Raw genomic sequence first — 12,198 nt, forward strand, 5'->3', positions numbered from 1 at the left:
GGTAGGGGAAGAGCTGGGGAGCCAACGGAGGAAGGGACCTGGGAGCTCTGAGATCAGTGGTAGAGGTTTGGCTGCTTGGCAGTTGTATCAGAGGAGCTTAGCTTTTCCTTTAAAATACTAATTAACCTTCCAGCAGTTCAGGAACAGGCCCTTCTACTCTATTAAACCACTTGCTTGTTTGGGGTTTCAAACTTCAAAGTTTATTTTTGAAGGCTTATTTTCCTAGAAAATTTTGAAAGCTTTATGTGGGCATAAAGTAATGACTCAGATTTGGGTTTTTTTTTTTTTTTTATTAGTAGTAGTATTAGTATTAGTATCCAAATAAATTCTTACTGGAAATTCTTTTGCATTTTAAAATCTGTTGGATTACCTTAGTCTCTCTTCTTTGAAAGATGAAGACCTAACTCAAACATTATTAGAAAATAGTATTTGAAACTAGCAGCTATTTTTTTAAAGTATTTTTATGATTTATTTTAGAGAAAGGAGATGGGAAGGAGAAAGAAAGGGAGAGAAACATTGATCAGTTGCATCTCGCATGCCTCCAATCAGGGACCTGGTCCACAACCCACGCAGGTTCCCTGCCTGGGAATCAAACCAGCTACCTTTCAGTTTGCAGAATAATGCCCAGCCCACTGAGCCATATCAGTTAGGGTGAAACTATTTTTATTATTCTGAGCCATTTTGGTGTTTCAATCAAAACCAGTTTGGGGGTTTTGAAGTCCTAATAGTGATTATGAATATAGGAACAACTAAAATCACAATTCTTTCCCCATTTTCTACCTGGATAATACAGCTCTGTCTGAGTACAATGATAACTGTTAAGCTCAGGGGCTGTCAAAGTATTCAACTCTGGCTGGATAAAGGAAATTGGCAATATAAATTCCTAGACAGAAATCAAAAGTTTGGTCAAACGCATTGGAATTACTTGAGAGACTCTCATTTTAAACCTTGAATCAGAGTCCTTTCACAATATTTCTGCATCCAGGGAAGAGAGAGGCCCACCACCTTAAAGCCTTAGTACATTCAACCTTGCTTTTCATGTGTATGTGGCAGGTTCTAGGGCTATTCTTAGTACTTCTTAAGTATAGTGTTTAGGTGGGTAAAATAAGGCCTACCTCTATAAAAAGTCTAATAATAGTAGAAGGCAACCTATGATTAATGTGCCACAGGCTCGAATCAAGGACAATTTCATGGAGAAAATACAGGTACAAAGTTTATATGAGGCTCTGAACTCCTGCATTCTGCCATTTGAACAATCTGAATCAAACTCAATGGTCTCAACTCAACATACCTTCTATCTCTATATCCTTCAGAGTATCCAGGATGAAGGAGAAGGTCAAAGAGAGACAAGAACAAAGAGAATACATAAACAATGTCAAAATCAAGGTGGCCAACACACGGAAACAGGCTCTCCAAGAGCAGTTCAGTGAATGGATTCTAGACCCTAAAGGAATGATTCCTATGACAGTGGTAAGAAAGGGGGTGTATGTGAAGGTTAGGTGGCGTGGAAAATAAGAGGGTGATTGCTGGATTACTGAGTGGAGTACTAAAAACTTCCCTTTAAATTTTCAGGCCTGCTGAGTTAAGACAGTTGTTGGCACATCTAGTCTATGAGAGTAGATTTCTTTAATTTTCTTTTGAGTATTTAAAAAAATTCTAGGGAGAGTTCTAAAATATATTGACTCTGGCTGAGGTTCCTAAATTCTTCATTACAGGCAGACATAGCTTTCATTTGTTTGTTTGTTTTCTGTATGCAGGTGACTAATTACTTCTGTGGGCTAAGAGACTATCTTATCTCCAGAAGACATTTGTACTCTAGGAATTAAGTATTTTCTCTTAGGTATATGAGGTCTGTCCAGAAAAAGTCCAACCAGTTAATATAATGAGAACAGTTTGCGCAACTTTGATGTAACCTGACAACCAAGGAGAGGTGACTGGAATGTACATTTGTGAACAATGACAACTTCATTATACTAGTCAGTGGGAGTGTAGATGCTGTTGAGTGAGCATGTGTACTGTGTGACTGTTGCATTCAAAATGACTAAGCGAGTACAGCCACGAATCTGCATCAAATTTTGCATTAAGCTTGAACATTCCTCCGCAGATATTATTTAGATGATTCAGAAGGCTTTCAGGGGCAATGCAACGAGTGCAGTGCAGATAAAAGTGTGGCACGAACCCTTCAAAGATGGTCGAGAATCTGTTGAAAGTGATCCATATTCTGGAAGGCCTGCAACAAGCAGAACACCTGAGAGTGTTGAATGTTTACGGGCTGCAATCAAGGGCTGCAATCAACAAAGACTGGTGACTGACAGTGTGAGAACTAGAAGCATTCCAAAAACTACTGTGTCCAAGATTTTGATGTAGGATCTTGGCATGGAATGTGTCGTGGCAAAATCCATTCTGTGGCTTCTGCTACCAGAGCAGAAGGAACGTTGTGCTGCAGTTGGGAGAACCATGTGAGATCCCAAGGTACCTACTTTGAAAGGGACTGAGGTGTCATTATCCAATGTGTAGCATTTCTTGTACCTTGTATCTTCAATAAATGTGCCTGTTTTTCATATTACTTGGTGGATTCTTTCTGGGCAGATCTCATATATAGATGCGAGAATACATACTGGTTAGATAAAATGGCAAGCATGCTTTTGGTTCAAAGTGAATTATTTTTTATTGAATTTATTAGAGTGACTGGTTAATAAAAGTAAATAAGTTTCAGGTGTAACAGTTCTATAATAATACATCATCTGTATATTGTATCGTATGTTCACTACCCCAAGTCAAATCTCCTTCCATCACCATTTATCCCCTCTTTATTCTCTTCTACCTTCTCCTTAGCTTTGGTAATCACCGTATGGTTGTCTGTGTCTATGAGGTTTTTTGTTTTTCACTTAATCCCTTCACCTTTTCCATCCAGCTCCCCAATGTCCCTCCCTAAAGTGAATTACTAAAACTAGACCAATGATAGGCCACAGACTGGGAGAAAATATTTGTAAAAGACATATCTGATAAAGAACTATTAACCCAAATATAAAAAGAACTCATAAAACTCAAGAGCAAAACAACCAACCAATTAAAATATAGGTAAAAGACCTAAACAGACACTTCTGCAAAGGTATCCAGATGGCAAATACGCATATTAAAAGATGTTCCACATATGTTATGCAAGTTAAAATGAGATGCAAGTTAAAATGAGATGCTACTACTCACCTATCAGAATTCCCAAATTTCAGAATACTGACAACACTAAATGGTGACAAAGAGGTGCAGGTACAGAAACTCTCATGCTGTTGGTGGGAATGCAAAATGGTATAGCCACTTTGGAAGACAGTTTGGCAGTTTCTTATAGAACTAAACATACTCTTACTATATGGTTCAGCCATCATGTTCCTTGGTATTTACCCCAAGGAGTTAAAAACATGTTCACACAAAAACCATGCACATATTTACAGCAGCTTTATTTATAATTGCCAAAATTTGGAAGAAACAAAGGTGTCCTTCAGTAGGTGAATGGTACATCCAGACAATGGAATATTACTCAGTGTCAGAAAGAAATGAACTCTCACGCCATGAAAAGACGTGACATGGAGGAACATTAAGTGCATACTACTAACTGAAAGGAACCAATTTGAAAGGCAACATACTGTCTGATTCCAACTGTATGATATTATGGAAAAGTTAAAACTGTGGAGGCATTAAAAAGGTTAGTGGTTTCTAGGAGTGAAAGGGGAAGGAGGGATAAATAGGCAGAGCACAGAGGGTTTTTAGGGTGGTAAAACAATTCTGTATGATACCATAGTGATGAATACATGTCATTATACATTTATCAAAGCCCATAGAATGCACAACACCAAGAATGATTCCAAATGTAAAGTAAGAGCCTTGGGTTATGATGTTTCAGTAAAGGTTTATCAATTGTAACAAATGTACCACTGTGGTGGGGGATGTTGATAATGGGGGCATCTGTATATGTGGTAGTAGGCAGAGAGTACATGGGACGTATCTACACTTTTTGCTCAATTTTTCTATGAACCTAAAACTGCTCTAAAGAATAAAGTAAATTTTTAATAAATGGACCAAGGAGAGCTCTGACATTTCTTTTCTTTTTTATAATTTAGGAATGAGAAATTAAAGAGGGCTCTTTGTGTTTTTGTTTTTCACTTAATCCCTTCACCTTTTCCATCCAGCTCCCCAATGTCCCTCCCTAAAGTGAATTACTAAAACTAGACCAATGATAGGCCACAGACTGGGAGAAAATAGTTGCCAAGTAGGTTGACAAAGGTGCCTAGCTCCATCATGCCCAGTGTCTAAGGGTTAATAGAAATGTCCCTGGAGGAGGTAAAATTAGATCATTCTCAGCATTCTAGTTTGTGCACAAAAAGGTTGGGGATCATTGAGAACATATATGTGAAAGCATTTTATATACCTTGAAATTGTCCATAAACTAAATCTTAATTATTACTATTTCTAGATTAAGAAGATTCCCCAGCACTTAAACTAAAAAACTGTAGATGGCTTTAGTCTAATATACTAAATATATGGTGATGGAGAAGTAATATATGATCTCTTTGATTTATAGATTCAGAATGTTCTTCATGAATTTTTTGAAAATCCAGATTTCCAGCTTGGTAAGCATGCCTATTAATATAGTATTTCTGTTTCTTTCTATTTTGAGGGGAAGAGGAGGGATGTTGAATTAAGATGAAGAGTCAATATTGAGATTGATGTTATTCAAAGCTCTTACAGATATATTTTTAATACTTAAGCCTTTTTTTCTCTTTGGAGATGGAGAATGTAGAAAAGCAGAGAAGCAATCAGTGAATTTTCAATCCTTCTAGCCTAGTGCCCCATTTTACTGCAAATATTCTGTAATACCCCTTTATTATCCTATCAAATTCCTAGAAAATATTACATACACAGAATTTTAAAAGAAAGATAAAATTTCATAAATGTAATGCAAAGGAGAAATAAAAGATATAAAAATTATATGTACTATATTTCACTATATAAATGCTTGGTTATAACTTCATTATAGAACATAATGGAGTAGTACCATTTGTCCCTACTTACAGTGAATGTTTAGATAATAAGAAAAGTGAGGGGAGTCCTTTTCATTGTCATTAGTTTCTGGTGCATCTTTCACTGTCCTGTCAATGTAAGTGCTCCCTTTCAGCCCTTTGAGGAGAAGATAATCTGAAGCCCAGGGAATAGAGACTTCCCTATGAAACTTTAGACATTCGTAAGAAACTTTATTAATAGGTAGACAGTAGTAATTACATATAAATGGTTCTTGGCATTATAAAAAGCAGATTATGATCAAATGACACTTTGAGTAAGCCTCTAAATAGCTGGACTTCTCTATTGATTTACTATTCTAGAATTGAGTCTGTAGTCTACTCATTATTCTAGAACATTGATGCATGTTTGCATTGTCCTTGTATCTGAAGAATTTTTCCCAATGCTCTCCATCAGTACGCATCTAGATCTAAGGAAGTATGATGGCATTACCTTTTTGAAAGTGTAAAATCTAACCACTCACTAGACCTGTGTATAGTTGTGACAAAGTGGCAAAATCTGAGCTGATGTAAACTGTCTGTGCATTCAGATTTTAAGACAGAAACATTTCAGCTCTGCTCTTGTGTGACTTTTCTTCCCTTAAAACAAAATACTGGTTTCTAAGTGGTGCGGCTATACTTCAAAGAATGCCTAGATCCAAGCGACTCCATTTTAAAACCAAAAGAAAAACTCAAAGGGCAGTTCTTAAAGGAGTCAGAGGAAAATACTAAGCAATTCATTCCTCTGCTTGTCAATGGTATAATGATGTGTTGTCTATTACTAGAATGGGCCCTCCTGGATTTAAACAGATGCTTTCCCCCTTGGATTTTCTCCTACATAGAAATATAAATGATTGGCAAACCCCCCCCCCCCAAAAAAAACAAGAAAACAGTAAAGTAAAATTATATCTAAAATTATATCTAATTAACCATTTATTTTATTTGAAAGTTTGAAATAAGAACAAAATGAAGGAATTTGTATATATATGTAGAATCCCCATGAATAGGAGAAGTATAAAACACAGGCTGACACAGTGTGTTGTATTTGAGTTCAGATAAAATGTATGCTATTACCTCCCATTACATAATTTCCTGAAATGGTGAATAACTCTTGGTAAAGTTCCAGAAAGAAACAGAGTACAATCCTCTCTCAAATTTTCATAGTAATTACATTCTTCAAAAATTCAACAACAAAAATTGTTCTATGTTTATATGTAAAATAAAATTAGGTTCTAGACTCCAAATTATTCTAAGCAGATTTTTCTTGAATTTCTGGCAGGAGAGGGAGAGTCCTTACTATGCAGGAATTGCAGGAGTTCTGCTTCTACTCCTATTCCCCATCACTGTAGCAACAAAAACTCACCTACAGATTTCCTCCATGCTCACAGGGGAGGAGGGAAACAGTACTATACCTATAGATAGCCACAGGTTTTGATGCTTTTGTTTTCATAAAAGTTTCCTTATATGGGATTAAGCAAAAACCAAACCAAAAAAAAAACAACAAAAACAATGGACGTATTGAATAAAGAACTAGAGTTTGGGTCCTGAAATTTATATCATTTATAGCCAAATGATTTTTTTCAGTTGATTTTTGCCCACTTTAATACATTGATAACAACAGATTGTCTGCAGGATGTTCTTACTTTTAAAAATACAGTAGTACCTTGGTACTCGCTGTTAATTCATTCTGGAACTCCTGATGAGTGCCAAAACTGATGAGTACTGAACTATGAAGCGTTTTCTCTTATGGGGCAGGTGACATTACTCACAAGTTCTGAACAAGTGTGAGTGTTGAAACATTTTTTCCTCGTCAAAATGTGAGTACAGGGTTTGATGCATCATGAAGCCAACGAGTACCGAGATATGACTGTAGAATATACTTCCTGTCCTCCCAATCACTGTTTCCCAAACATGATTTGGGCCTTGCTGTCACTGTTTCCTCTTCCTATCTTTACCGCCTATCCAAAAACTATAATTCTTCACAGTCACCCCAATCTCAACTCACCTTTTAGAAAATTTTTGAAATTACTTTTTAAATTTATTTAGTTTTTGATGGGGGTACAGAGGAATGAGTTAAGAGAGCTCTGTTTGAGTTTGTGATAAAATTCGAGAATTTAGAACACTCTAGTTGACAGATTTTTTCTTCTCTTATCTCCTATATAGTATTTATTTTCTGTACCATTTATTCATTCAATACTTATTGAACTCTCACTTAGTTACAGATACTGTGATGGGGTAGAAGATAGAAAGAGGATTAAGATATGTTCCCACTGCCCTTAAATTGCTCAAAGTTCAGCCAGCATTAGAAGCATAATATGTAATAACAACTGTTACTAGTAGAAACCAGTCTGGCTTGCATAATCTTCCAGAGCTTGGGGGAGGATCTGGGATGGAGATAATAGTATTTAATACGTACACTTTACTAAAATTTATGCAGTCTCTTTATGACAATAACTGACATCTCATAATAAGCAGTTAAAAAATCAAGAGTGACTGAAGAATATTTTTATCCACCAGCCCATGATTGTCAGGAGGAATTACTGTTAGAAGTGGGAGAGGAAGTCAGTGTATTAATTCTTTCATCTTGAGCTTTCATACAATTTGCTTTTTTGTGTTTTGGTACAGTCAATAAGGATCACATAATTGTCACATTAAATGGAAGTTTAAAAAATCTTTATTCATACTAACTGCCACATTCACCATTATTTATCACTCTGTTATTCATGAAACTTTTTTTCTTTGCTTTTGTGATATCATTCTCTCTTGATTTTTTTCTTCTATCTTTGATCATCTTTAGTATTTTTGTTTCTCGGTTCTTCTTTTCTTTGCACCTTAAAAGCTGTTCTCCAGAGTTTACTTTTTGGCTCTATTATCCTTTTACACACAACATGCACTCCCTGATTTTTCTTATTCAAACCCATGGCTTCAGCTGACTCTTATCCATATTCTCATCTCAAACCTTCCCCTTGAACTTCAGATTCTATTTCAAAAGATCTACAACATGAGTGGTTAAATGAAAAAAGCGAGTTGCAGATCAATATGATCACCTTTATACATAGAAAAACAAAAGATGTGTGTGTGTGTGTGGTCTTTAATACTATTGATGTGCATATTTGTTTCTGCTTTATTTCAACCTAGTCATTAAAAAGGTCAGCACATTCTTTTCACTGTTTGGGTTGTTTGGTTAAATAAAAGCCAAGAAAAATAATAATTTTGTAACGATTAGAATGTTACCCAACTACATATCATTTTCTTTATTGTAAATATTGATAGACATTAATTAAGAAATACTTTTATATTCTTCTTTTAAAGCACTATAATATAAATATAAAACATGAATGTATTGTAACCACACTAACTAGCAAATTACCTTTCTTCCATAATTAGAAGCAAGTTGCAAACAGTGGAATATTGCTGACTCAATGGAACAAAGATTGAACAAAATGGAGTTTGCAGAAGTAAGAAGTTACATTATTCATTATTTGACTCAATTATTTTGCCCGTTTCAGTTGTCTTTTGGGGGATGTCACATATATATTAACTTAGAATTAAATTAAATGAAAACATAATGGAATCAAATTAAATTAAAGTACAATAACTTATCAATTCTAAGATGCACACTTTAAAATATTATAATACCTCTGAAATTAGGCTACATCTTATTTATAGTCAAAGGTATCTTACAATTTCTTTCAATCAGTGGCACTTATGATGTAAAAGTGTGACGAACTTTCACTGACACCTTCGGGTAAGATCAAGAACCAGCTTCTAGTATTCAGTGAATCTGGTTACATAAATAATAATGAAATCTAAAACTTACCTATGCGCCAGGCACTGTCCTAAGCTATCCATACAGTGTGGGGCAAAAGTAGGTTTACAGTTGTGAATATGAGAAAGACAGAGTTTACTTTTGTATTATTATATATTAATTATTGCATTATTTTCCATATGAAAAAGTGTAAACCTACTTTTGCCATACCCTCTATATTAACTCAGATAATCCTCTCAGTAATCCTTACTCCTAATTTCATAGGTGAACATACTGACGTGCAAAAAGTTCACATAACTTGCTCAAGGTCTGACAGTGGAGTTGGGGAAATTTGTATTTAGGAAGTTTGGTTTCAAAGTCTACATAATAATTGCATCTGGGAAAGTGCAATTCTGTTGTAATGGAATAAGCAAAAGAAGCAATTTAATGGTACCAGACTTCTAAGTCTTCTATAGCCTTCTTTTATATTTTTTCATCTCTTTCTTCTACTTTTCCTTGTTTTTGTCTGAGTCCTAGAGTCACGGTGACTTTCTTCTTCTGCTCTCCTACTCCCTTGCTCCATTGAAGGTGATGACTATGCACTACATACAATTTCAAAGTTCTGTATGAAGAATTTCTGAAATCTTTCTTGAAATGCTAACCACATAGATAAGAGTTTGGCAATCCTTTCTTACTTATGTCCTGTGTTTTCTTACATTCTGTATTTGTTTATTTGGTATCCATTAGTCACAGGACCAAAGTTGTTTATATACTCCCCCCGATTCAGAGGTCCATACTCTGAATCACCTCCTTATCTAAATTGAACTTACCAAGCCAATATTTTTCAAGGTTTCTCAATTGTTTAAAAAGTTTAAAAGACGTTTTAAAACTCACAGAAATTTTTTGTTAATTTTTATGTAAAGAAATTTATTGATTTTTTTTTTTAGGTCTTTCCCACTACTCCTATGCTTAGAAGCTTTTTTCCTTCCCAAGATAGCTACATATCCACCCATTTTTTTCTAGATTTTTTTATTTTTTAAATTAATCAGAAAATTATTTTGATAAATAATTAAGGGAGACTCTAACTTCATGTCTCCCCTAAAATGACTAGCCAAATATACCACTCTATTTATTGAACAAAACTTTCTTTTACAAGTAGCTAATTTTCATCATTTTTCCTTCTTTTCAATGGAAAATAAAAGTAGAACATTTTACAAAATTCGAATAACTGAAATTTTTTAGTGTCTGTGTAAATTCAATTTCATCAGAAAGAAGAGTATTCTTTATGACATGAATTTCCTCAAGAATGTGTGTATTTTAATTCATGAATTATTGTGTTGGTATCAGATAAATCAAAACCAGAAGGACAGAAGAGAGGTTTTCCTTTTTTGAAAAAAAATTCAGCCACAACTAACACATCACAATTTTCAGTAAAAATTTTTTCAGTCTTTCCCAGGTAAATTATATAGAATTGATGAGAAAATCCTAGTTCCTTGTGGTCTCTCGTTACCTTGCCTGCTGTTGAGAAAGCCATCACCCTTTCATTGTATTTTCATATTTCTTGAAAAAGGCAATTTAATTTGCCAGGCTGCAATGAAAAGATTAATCATGGTGTGACTTCTTATCCCTGTTCAATCAAGAATAAATGTATTTCAGAGTTCCAATTTACCTATAAATGCCAAAATAATATCTTTGGAGTAAATTTTTTAAAGGTAAGAGAATTATCATTAGAGTAATGCTGTAAAAATGAACACCCAGTCTCCCCAATTTGCAGAGAGAGGGAGGTCTTCTTTAGCAATGCCATGTTAAAATGTAATTTCTTTGATTCTTTCTTGTGATTGGAGACCTTTTCATATTTCATATTTCCTCAATACTAAGGTGAACAGTTTTCTTTTTCTACCTCAGAAATCAAAATGCATCTTATACATGATGGGGATGTCTATGGGCTGAGCAATGATGATTTCATAGGTTTATACTTATTTCCAAACACTTGAATTGTGTATATTAAATATGTACAGATTTTTACATGTCATCCATACGTCAATAAAGTATATTTCTAAAAAAGATGAATCTTACAATCAATGTATACATTTAATGGAATAATATTTTCCTCTCTTTCCAACCCCCAAAATCTGTTCTTAATAGTCTATCTTATGATTGGTGATTTTTGCTAATTGAAAAAAAATGCTATTTACACTTTATAGGTAAAGCACCTAACATAAAATAACAAAAAATAAAATTAAGAGAATTGTTAAAGGAATGTCTGATAATTAAAATAAGCAATCAAAAAAAACTGAGCAGGTTTCAAAATTAAAAATAATTTAATGGAATTATGACTTTCTTATATTTTAAGTGCTAAAGTTCTATATTTGTAAAATTTAAAATTAAAAAAGATAATAGGACACTTTTAAACTATGAGTTTATAGAAAATTATAATAGACTATATAAAAATACATTATAAATGTAAGGTAAGTGAAAAAAAGTCCACAATAATTATGGCAATATTAAAACTTTTTTATAACAGCTCTATTGAGATGATTCACAAACTACTTATTTTCTATGGCTGCTGTAAAAAATAACCATGAATTTGGTGCTTTAAAAAATCAGAAATTTTATCTCTCAAAGTTCTGAGGGGGCCAGAAGCCCAAAATATTATCACTGTGCCAAAATCAAGTTGTTGGTGGGTCTGTACTCACTCTGGAGGGTATAGTGGAGAGTTGCCCCTTCTTGCCTCTGAAGGCTGCTTGTATTCCTTGATTTATGGCCACCTCACTGATCTCTGCCTCTGTAGTCACAAGGCCTCCTCTTTGTGTGAGAAATTTCCCTCTTACAGGGGTATGTATGATTGCATTTAGAGCTCAACCAGGTAATCCAGGATAATTTCCTCACCTCAAATACCTTAACTCAGCAATTTTCAGCTGGTGTGCTGCAGTGCAAGAGGCACACTGGTATGCTGTGAGAATTTTTAAAAACACACAATATCTGACTAGTTAGGGGCACTGACCTCTTTCCCCCTAAATTGTCAAATTAAAAATAACAACTAACACAAGAATAGCCCTCTGGTGTGAATGAATCAAAACTATACCTTTTTTTTTTTTTTTTTTGGTTGATTGGCAAAAAATACATTTTTGGTGTGCCACAGAATTTTAGTAATTAGTTTATTAAAAAGGTTGAAAATTGCTGTCTTCTCTCAATCACTGCTACAAAGACTGTATTCCCAAATAAGATAATTTACAGGTAATATTAGGATCTGATATCTTTCAGGGTCATTATTCACCCATTTAAGGTATATGACACAATGGCTTTTAGTAAAGTTACAGAGTTGTATAGCCATTAAAACAATGCACTTTGTAATATTTTCATCCACCCAAAAAGGAACCCCATACCTATTTATTAGCA

At 34.3% G+C, this 12,198-nt stretch overlaps 1 protein-coding gene across 1 annotated transcript in view; it reads left to right on the forward strand.

The window, feature by feature from the left end:
- The window catches only part of EFCAB5 (EF-hand calcium binding domain 5), a 109,540-nt gene that overhangs the window by 25,050 nt on the left and 72,292 nt on the right, over nucleotides 1-12,198 (forward strand). Inside the window, exons 5-8 of the mRNA XM_054572997.1 lie at nucleotides 1,314-1,470; nucleotides 4,577-4,625; nucleotides 7,610-7,616; nucleotides 8,446-8,509. Of these exons, the coding sequence (XP_054428972.1) occupies nucleotides 1,314-1,470; nucleotides 4,577-4,625; nucleotides 7,610-7,616; nucleotides 8,446-8,509 (277 nt within the window). The remainder of the gene's footprint in view (nucleotides 1-1,313; nucleotides 1,471-4,576; nucleotides 4,626-7,609; nucleotides 7,617-8,445; nucleotides 8,510-12,198) is intronic.

The sequence above is a fragment of the Pteronotus mesoamericanus genome, unplaced genomic scaffold, assembly GCF_021234165.1.
Source record: "Pteronotus mesoamericanus isolate MK-2021 breed Mesoamerican mustached bat unplaced genomic scaffold, CSHL_Meso_final contig_246, whole genome shotgun sequence".
Lineage (NCBI taxonomy): Eukaryota > Metazoa > Chordata > Mammalia > Chiroptera > Mormoopidae > Pteronotus > Pteronotus mesoamericanus.